This window comes from Piliocolobus tephrosceles, chromosome 6 (genome assembly GCF_002776525.5).
Source record: "Piliocolobus tephrosceles isolate RC106 chromosome 6, ASM277652v3, whole genome shotgun sequence".
NCBI classification, from domain to species: domain Eukaryota; kingdom Metazoa; phylum Chordata; class Mammalia; order Primates; family Cercopithecidae; genus Piliocolobus; species Piliocolobus tephrosceles.
In genome coordinates, this window is record NC_045439.1 from 3,824,931 (window position 1) to 3,834,988 (window position 10,058).

Here is a 10,058-nt window from a genome sequence, read left to right on the forward strand (position 1 = left end):
GTGCTGGGATTACAGGCTTGAGCCACCGCGCCCGGCCCTAGCTGACCCTCTTTCTAAAGAGATAATCAGCTAATTTCAACAACAACAACAAAAAACAAGGTGCTTGGGAGTCAAAACATATCAAATTTTAATTGCATATTTTAAATTCTTAAGAATTCTGTTTATGCCTTAAAGCATCTGCATTTTTTTGGTATTGAAAGCAGAAAAAAAAATATCCAAACGATGCAAACAACAACAAAAGCAACTTCAGCGTATTTAGTGCAGTCTGAATGGCCGTGGGGTGGGAACAGGGTATGTTAGGATGCAGTCTGTCTGCTCCTCAACCCTCAGCAGGCCCAAGGTCTGGTAAGATAACAAAAGTGATTCTGGAAGTCTCAAAATGTTTATTAGAACTTTTTACTTGTTCCCAGTCCAACCAAAAGGCATTACAGACCACTTTGTAGGTTCTTTCTTTTCATCTCAGTCTCACTAGACCAACACATTGATCACTTCTCTGTCCTGTACTCTGATATGAAAAGAGAGTGGATGGTGTTTGTGTGATCACATCGGCACATGAAGGACACAAACTGACATACAGTGTGCCACTTAAAGGGCCAGGCACACCGAGAGAACGTGGAACAACGTGCAGCTTTCATAAACCAGCGCCAGCTATCCTAATATCCTGACATTTAAAATCTGCACTGTCAGAATCTGCAGCAAGCTCTCCCCTGTCTCCTAATCTCAGTGATGTCATCTTTGGCTAGCAAATAACTTGAAAGAAGAAATAAGACACTAAAAGAGAAAAAGGATTGATACCATGGTTGCCAAAAGGAGAAGGCACCAATTCCAAATGTACAAGCACCAGGTACAGTGATATGGGCCGAACCTCTTGGAGGTGGGGGGTGGGGGTGGAGGGGGCAGGAAAAGATGGGGTGGCACCCACCCTGGGGTCACAATGCTGAAAAGTTGAAGGCAGAAAGCACTGAGGTCCACACTCCCTTTAAGCTACAGCGTCCAATGACAGTTGCAGTAGATGAGCTTTGTGACACTTGGGAAGGGAGAAGGGAGAGGTTTAAGCCAACTCCATTTATAAACCATACCTATACCCCATATTTAGGGAAATGTGAGCTGCATCAGGATGCTTGGCATGATAAAGGTCATGATGCAGTCCGGCAATATATATTGATTTCCAAAAAAGCATATTATCACTTAGGTGGTTGTCTCAGAAAAGAAAAAGACAAACTTTCTAGAAGGCCAACAGGGTCGCGGTTACTCTGAAAATTACTCTATGCACAAAGTAGAAATTGCAGGCCATGCAGGAACAGAGTCGGGCCTTCCAAGGAGACTGCCTGCTCTGAAGCTGCTGACTGGGAAGAGCTGCCATTGGTGGGGCTCAGGGGCTCCGGCGGGGGAGGCGGTTCCCAGAGTCACAAGAGATGTGCAGGCCATGAGATTTCCCCAGCACGTGGGCAGAGTGTGGGATGCAGTGGAGCTCTCTGGGAAGTGGCGCCAACATGGAGGAACGAGCAAAGAATTAAGGCAGATGGAGCACAGGACTGGAAGTATATGCCTTTTTTGGTAATAGCTGCTTGTCCAGAGAGATGTGATGCAGATGGCTAGGTGATGTTTGTCTCGTAATACCTGATATCCCGGATAACACAGTAGTCCACACCAAGTGTTCAAAGCCACCAGAGTTTCTCAGGAGGCAGATGCATATCTGACATCCAGAACAGAAGGAGCCTGAGGCCAAGAGAAGGAAAAAAAAAAAGGATCAAAGAGTAGGTAAACACCACAAGCTGCTATTTCCAGTGTACTAAAAAGAGAAGGTAGCCAGCAAACCTGCAGAGCAAATACCGAAGTTTGTTTGTTTTTTTTGAGACAGGTCTATGTCGCCCAGGCTGGAGTGCAGTGGTGCCATCTCGGCTCACTGCAACCTCTGCCTCCCAGGTCAAGCAATTCTTCTGCCTCAGCCTCCCAAGTAGCTGGAACTATAGGCACCCGCCTCCACGCCCAGCTAATTTTTGTATTTTTAGTAGAGACAGGGTTTCATCATGTTGGGCAGACTGGTCTCGAACTCCTGACCTCATGATCTGCCTGCCTCAGCCTCCCAAAGTGCTGGGATTACAGGTGTGAGTCACCGCGACCAGCCCACCATGTTCTTAAGGGCAGGGCAAGTGTGTGGTCTCTCCAGCGAGACATCTTGGGCTCAAACCCTGGCCCTCCCACTTTCCAGATTTGTGCACACAAGTTATCAGTCTTTTTGAGCTTCAGTTTCTTCACGTGCAGAAGACACATAGTGATAACACCTACTTCACCAGGATGAAATTTAAGTGCCTGAAAACGGCCTGGCACAGTGGCTCATGCCTGTAATCCTAGCACTTTGGGAAGCTGAGGCAGGTGGATCATTTGAGGCCAGGAATTGGAGACCAGCCTTGCCAATAAAGTAAAACCTTGATCTCTACTGAAAAGAAATATTGGTCGGGTGTGGTGGCGCACACCTGTAGTCCCAGCCAGGCACGAGAATCACGGGCTCGAGAGCTGGAGGTTGCAGTGAGCTAAGATCGTACCATGGCACTCCACTTGCTCTGGGCAACAGAGTAAGACTCTGTCCCAAAAACACAAATGAACAAAAAACCCTGAAAAGGACATACGAGCACAGTGGCAGCCCTAACTCCTCTCACTGGCGTGAGGGCATGCTGTGGCGCCCAGCCCGTTCAGCCCCCAGTCACTGGTTCCAGATGGGACACAGGAGCCCATGCCATCTCAGGATCTTCTTTAAAAGCTATGAGGCATTTCCTAACTCCCTCTCCCATTTTTAAAAATTGACTCCCAGACCCAAACCTAAAGGTTGCACAGCATCCTACTGCTCTCTGCCACACTCATGGTATCTTACTGCTAGAGAAACAACTGGGCCATGCGTCCAAAATCTCAAAGTGATTGTTCCTTCAGTTAAAAAGTACACAATTTACAAGAACTGTTCCTAGATAAATGAGGAGATTTCTCCTCACTGGTAACAGACTCAATCATTTTGTAATTTTCAGTGACATCTTTCTCTTTCCATCCCATGGTACCCTCTCTTCAATGTAAGGTTGGATGTGACACCGTCCCCAACCCACCCTTGTCTACATCAAATAACTACCAATTTCAAAAGCTCAAAATACTTGGGCTACCTACCCGCCTCTAAGCCCTAAAGGAAATAATCTATAACTGACAGACCATTCTGTTTCTAGAAATTCTAGGAATTATCATGTTCTCCCTGTGGCTTCTGTATAATACATAAAACCTGAGGCAGAGGGGACAGGCAGGACACCAGCAGATATCTTTTTCAGCTGCTGGACTCTACAGGACAAATAAAAAGGTGAAATCACACACACCCCAAGTTCTGTGGACTCACCAGACAGACAAGTAAGCCAGCATTCTAACAAGTTCCCTTGGGCCCTTGGACACAGAGAAGCAGCTGGTCACTAGATTAATTTCCTTCTGCAAACTAACATATGGAGAACAGAAAACCAGGTGGTGGCGTGGCAGGGCAGGGCTGGCACTACAAGAAGCAGAAAAAGAAAGAAACTCAAGAAATAGGCTGGGCGAGGTGGCTCACGCCTGTAATGCCAGCACTTTGGGAGGCAGAGGCTGGCGGATCACTTGAGATCAGGAGTTTGAAACCAGCCTGGTCAACATGGCGAAACCCCATCTCTACTAAAAATACAAAAATTAGCCAGGCGTGATGGTGCACACCCATAATCCCAGCTACTAGGGAGGCTGAGGGCTGAGGCAGGAGAAGCACTTGAACCTGGGAGATGGAGGTTGCGTGAGCTGAGATTGAGCCACTGCACTCCAGCCTGGGTGACAGAGGGAGACTCTGTCTCAAAAAAAAAAAAGAAAGAAAGAAAAAGAAAAAGAAAAGAAAGGTGTGAGGGGGTACATTTTAAATGACTAGTGGAGTGAAAAGTTTGTAAAGGGATATAAGAACTACGCAGCACTAAACTCGAGTTAGATAATACCATTCTTCATTCTGTTTTGCAGAGAAGGCTGGGTAAACAGAGACATGGAAGATCAACCACCAAGAATAAACTATGATCTGCTGCTCGGAGGAGCCATAACTAGACTGTGAAAAGAAAGACAGTGCTTTGATGTGCAATCCACACGGTAAGTGGATCATTACGGAGGAACCTTCTGGGCTAATACAAGGTTAAGAAAAAAAAATACTTGAGTCACTTAATTCAGTCAACCAGTGATCCAAAAATAAGAGAATGAAGAAAAAAGCATATGCACAACAACTGACATCCTGTTGGTAGTGACTCTTGGTCCTACATTTACTACGAGATTTGTTATGCCAGCCCAGCCAGCACTGGCTTTGATCAAATGTGAAGAGGGAATACAGCCAGAGTTCCCGACTGTTTCTGCTTCCACTCATCCTGGGACTGAAGCCGGAAAACACACACAGGAAGCAAGCTTTCATTCCTGCAAATTCTAATGGTTCTTCCCCAGCAGTCTCCAGCTTTCAATGCTTCCTACACTGAGTGCTAACAGGGGCAATTAGTGCTGGTACAGAAATTACTGAAAATAAAAACAAAGAAGAACAAAGAAAAAACATCACTGTTGAAAGATAAAAACACCATCATTTTATTCACATGCTCTTTTCGGGCAGAGCTATTCATGGGGGTGATTCAGGGGTACTGACCTTGGCAATATTATAGATTTGGTACACTTATTACAAAGATTTTCTGGCAAAAGGCTCTAAAGAATCTAATTCTAACAAAATTCATACGTTTCAATGGTGTTCTTACAGATGGGCTGTGCCTTGAGGTCCTTTTTCCAGTCGGCAAAGAGGCCCTGCATGGAGTGGTGGCACCACACTCGCAGGGGATGCCAATACCTCACAAGGTACTTCCATGCTCAGGTCAGGAGGTGCCTTCTGGGCTGTTTCTAGAGCCAGGCCCTCGGAGCAAAATGGTAGCACACACAATACAAAATAGGTAATCTCAAATCATTCCAGTATGGTTTGAAAAAGGCTTTTATGTGAAAACTAAATTAATTCTTAAATTACCATGCCTGTGAATAAATTCAGATGTGAAGTGATTGGCAAGTAACTCTTTCTTACGCCCAGCCCCAGGCTCATCTGCTCTGGGAGTAGAGGGACAAACATAATAGCAAGGCAGGCCAGGCTAGATGGGGAAATGGCAGGTGCCCCTGACACGGGAAGCAGGGAGGTGAGAGATGAAACCAGGGCTATCGTTCCAGAAATTAGCCACCATCACAGAAGTTCCAGCCAGCCACAGAATTGTCCCCATCAATATTTAAGCCAATCAGCTCCAAAGAGCATCAAAGGCTGAAAGATCTGGACAGCAGGGAGAGGTCTCAAGAGCTCCTCATTGGCTCGCTGTGCAGACTCCCCACTAAGTTCACGAACCTCATGATGATGTGACCACACATTTCAGACGACTGAGCTTCACTGACATTCCTCACAGAACTTCCACCTTAGTGTTTCGGAACGGCTTTCACTGCGTTTTTGTTTATGCCCCCACTCCCCCGTCTTTGTCACTCAGGATTTTACTGTATTTAAGGAAAAACTGATAATGCAGAGTATTTTGTAGCTGGAGGAAACCAGGATGGAAATATGAATTTGCCCAGAAATTAAAATGTGAATAATATACAGGGACCAAGAACTGGAGTCAATGCATACACATTATGGCTATTTACAGGTAATAGTGAAGTTACTAACGCAGCTGAAACCTAAAAATCTCTATAGCTGAAAAAATTCATCACTTTAGAAACTGCAATATCAAGCAGGAACCTGACAGAGAAGTGACTGTTTTGTTTCAGATTTACCTCGTCTTCCTCTTCAGGCATCTTAATGGAATTATCTGGGGACTTCACAGGCTTCTGGTTACTAGGCCCGTTGGTCTCTTCTTTACCATGTTCTGCCTCCCATTCTTGTAAAACTTCATCTATGTTGAAGCGGCGTCGATAATTTACAAAAAAGTTTTTCACTTGTACCACTGATTTGTTCCCGATCACATCTGAGATTGCCTGAAAATCTCGGCCGTATTTTCTGATGGCTAAGGATGTAAGAAAGCATTTTTTAAAACACAAGAGAAAAACATTTTTTTAAAACCACAAGTGACACTTACCTCTTTATCCAGATAAGAAAACATACATGTTTTTAACAGCAGGCACTAATTGCATGTATTATAAGAGTAGGAAAAAGTACCAGTCAATTCTAGATCTATTCTGGAGATGACCAACCCTGTCATTTTGACATCTGTCTTCCCATTACATGTCACATAACAGTTGAAGTCACCCAGCAATTGCCCTAGGGTTGGGGACATTCTGCATTCATCTTTTGGTATCGCAGGTCCAGAGCGCCCCCAACCTTAAAATCCGAACGCTCTGTCTGCTTCTTTTAGGGGTTTTGTACTTCTTGACTAGTCAGAGCTCGATGAGTAACTAGTTGTTTGGACGAACGGAGGCAGGATGGTTTACTTCCGGATTCTTCTTCACCACCAACTCTTCCCATGTGTGCGAGAATGCAGCTGACGCCCGGGAAGGTGCAGATTCATCAGGCATGCACCAGGTGATGTCAATCCGAGGAGACCAAGATTTACCTGGTGGCACCTGCGGAGCCCCCCTCCCCCGACATGCCCGTGCCCCGCCTATTGCCCTTCCACTCCTAGAAAAGTCACTCCCAGCAGATGCACCCGGGGCGGGCTTTCTCAGCTCCCACTCTTGTCGGGACTGTATTAGAAACTCCCCCCAACCCAGCTCCGGTCCCTGAAGCTAGATGACCAAAGAATAAATTTGCAGTTTTGCTTTTAGCCTTGCCTACTCGCTGGTTCTTTTGTGCCCACTCTGGTGGTCTTAGAAAAACAAATCACTAGTAAAATGAAATACTCACACCTTTAGAAAACTGAGGGTTCCAGGTTAAGTTTTCACAACTTGTGGGAAGTGGGAAAGGAAAAGAAAAAAGCCGAAAGGGATATGGTAATTTGGCTAAAATGATATCCACTAGAACGGAACTGTCCAAGAATCTATTTCTCCATAAATAGGTGCTGGGAGTAGGGCGGGACATAACTTTTCCCTAAAACCTACCAACCCTCCTAAGCTCTTTTTGTTTCCCTTTTATTTAAAAAAAAAATTTTTTTTAAGTCGGGGTCTCACTCTGTTGTCCAGGCTGGAATGCAGTGGTGTGATCATGGATCAAAGCAGCCTTGAGCTCCTGGGCTCAAGCAAATGCGTCAACCTTCCAAAGTGTTGGGATTACAGGTGTGAGCCACCACACCCAGCCTCCTAAACTCTTTAGAAGAATTTCCCCTACCTTGTACGGCGAGAAGCTGCTCTTCTGTAGTCCAACGTGCGTTACATTTCTGAATGACCTGGATATCCAAATGAGACATTTTAGCACATTACATTTAGAGATGAGTATGTTTAATGAACCTTTCATTTTCTCTTATCGGAATTTTAACATCAACTAGGTTCATAAAATTATGTCCACATACTCTTCCAAGAGATGTACAATGGGGATGTACCACACCGATATTAAATTCTTAAACATGTAGAACTTGAGCATGACTTCTGAGATGATGTTAACATAATCCTACCTCTGGAAGTCGGTAAGGTTCTATTCCACCATCAAGTTTTTCTTTGAGAGCACTGTTTGTCTGTTTAATATTCTGGATCTATGAAGGAAAAAATGATTTTCATTTTAAAAATAAAAACTACATAAAGGTATGAAAATAGAACTTAAAAAAAAAAAAAACCCAAGAGTAAAGACATTACTAACATCTATTGTAGCTGAATTCTGAGGTCCCTATGGTATCCTTTGAAGCATCTAACTAGGTTTATTATTTGCTTGTTTGGAGCAACCGATAAGGTACAACCCAAGGAGGAGGGGATGGAGGGGCTCTCACGTACACAGTCCTGGATCCACAGCTTCCTAACAGGTGATATCTGAGCAGCAAAACACCTACCTGGAGTCTTATACAAAAGACAGAAGAAATCCCTGGGCTTCCTACCACATAGGACTGAACTGAAATAACAGAGCAGCCACAGTAAAGCCCAAAAAGGCCCAGTCTTTACAACAGAACTGCAGGTACAGCCTCACAGTGCCCCAAGATCGCTGTGCTGTCCACCACTTCTCCAAAGGGCGGAAGTGCACAAGCACAGGTTTAATGATGGGGGGGCAGGGAGAACACAATGTCAGTGAGTTTTCTAGAAGTCTAACTTTGATTAACTGTCACTTCTTCATTTTCCTACAAATTATCTTTTTCCACATTACTGCCTTGGCTCAAGGTAATCTTTCACTGCTCTTTTTTTTTTTTTTTTTTTTTTTTTTGAGACGGAGTCTCGCTCTGTCGCCCAGGCTGGAGTGCAGTGGCCGGATCTCAGCTCACTGCAAGCTCCGCCTCCCGGGTTCCCGCCATTCTCCTGCCTCAGCCTCCCGGGTAGCTGGGACTACAGGCGCCCGCCACCTCGCCCGGCTAGTGTTTTTTTGTAGTTTTTAGTAGAGACGGGGTTTCACCATGTTAGCCAGGATGGTCTCGATCTCCTGACCTCGTGATCCGCCCGTCTCGGCCTCCCAAAGTGCTGGGATTACAGGCTTGAGCCACCGCGCCCGGCCCTTTCACTGCTCTTACATAATCAAAAGAAAGACCACAAACAATACCAACCACCCAGGCTATGGCTGCTCTTTAATTTTCCCATGGACTCTTGAATGAGACAGGTCACGGAAGTATGCTATTTTCTCTCTACTCCAAGTAGAAGGCATATCTGTGTCAAGCACCAGGGAACTCTGAACTCCAGCATTTTTCATCTTTGAAAACTCACACAAGCAACTAAGAAAGCCAAGGGAAGAGGAGCTTGATTTTCTCAAGTAACATGTAAAAGACATTCATGAGTAGAAGATGCTACCCACAAATTTAAAAATTTTTGTCACTTGTAATTAATCTAAATTTAAACAACCACACACGGGGCTGCTGGCTGCCATACTAGACAGTACAAGCTTAGGATCTTTCTCAGTGGTCTTTCAGTTACCAAAAACCCAGGAAAACTGCAAAGTACTCAGATTATGTTCACTGGATTCCTTTTTGGCTAAAAATGTAACATAGCAACTTCTAGCAGGAAAAAGTCAAGGTTGAGAATATTACATGTCCTCTTTGCATTTCAGTGAAACAGACCACTCTTGTCATTCTAGCTGGTTGTTCATAGATAGTACAAAACTGGGTATATATTGCACTGTGATTAAGTAACGTTATGAAAGAAGCAGAGAGATTAAATGCAAAACATCTACAAATTCTGAACTAAAAGTTAGCTCTAAATGCTCAGTAGCCTATACCCCCTTCCTGATGCATTTTCCATATCAGAAATATCTAGGCTGCATATACACCATGGAATACTATGTAGCCGTAAAAAAGGATGAGTTCATGACCTTTGTAGGGACATGGATGAAACCGGAAACCATCATTCTGAGCAAACTATCGCAAGGACAGAAAACCAAACACCACATGTTCTCACTCATAGGTGGGAACTGAACAATGAGAACACTTGGACACAGGATGGGGAACATCACACACCTGGGCCTGTTGTGGGGGGGGGGAGGGGGAAGGGATAGCATTAGGAGATATACCTAATGTAAATCATGAGTTAATGGGTGCAGCACACCAACATGGCACATGTATACATACGTAACAAACCTGCATGTTATGCACATGTATCCTAGAACTTAAAATTAAAAAAAAAAAAAAAGAAAGAAAGAAAAGAAATACCTAGGTTGTGTAGTCCTAGCTACTTGGAGGCTGAGGTGGGAAGATGGCTTGAGCCTGGGAGGCAGGGGTTGCAGTGAGCTGAGATCACACCACTGCACTTCAGCCTGGATGACAGAGCCAGACCCGGCAAAAAAAAAATTAGGCTAGTGCAGTGACTCACACCTATAATCACAGCACTTTGGGAGCCCAAGGCAGGATCATTCGAGCCCAGGAGTTCAAGACCAGCCTGCGTGACACAGCAAGACCCTGTCTCTACCAAAAAATTTAAAAAATTAGCCATGTGTGGTGGTGCCCACCTGCAGTATTAGCCATGTGTGG

The 10,058-nt window shown here is 44.7% G+C and overlaps 1 protein-coding gene across 1 annotated transcript in view; it reads right to left on the bottom strand.

Annotated features, from left to right (window-relative positions):
• Positions 1–363: 363 nt before the first annotated feature.
• The window catches only part of RCOR1 (REST corepressor 1), a 132,432-nt gene continuing 122,737 nt past the window's right edge, over positions 364–10,058 (bottom strand). The window contains exons 9-12 of the mRNA XM_023205674.1: positions 7,578–7,655; positions 7,295–7,352; positions 5,809–6,038; positions 364–1,719 (exon numbers count right to left, since the gene is read on the bottom strand). Coding sequence (XP_023061442.1) covers positions 1,678–1,719; positions 5,809–6,038; positions 7,295–7,352; positions 7,578–7,655 — 408 coding nt within the window. The 3' untranslated portion in view covers positions 364–1,677. The remainder of the gene's footprint in view (positions 1,720–5,808; positions 6,039–7,294; positions 7,353–7,577; positions 7,656–10,058) is intronic.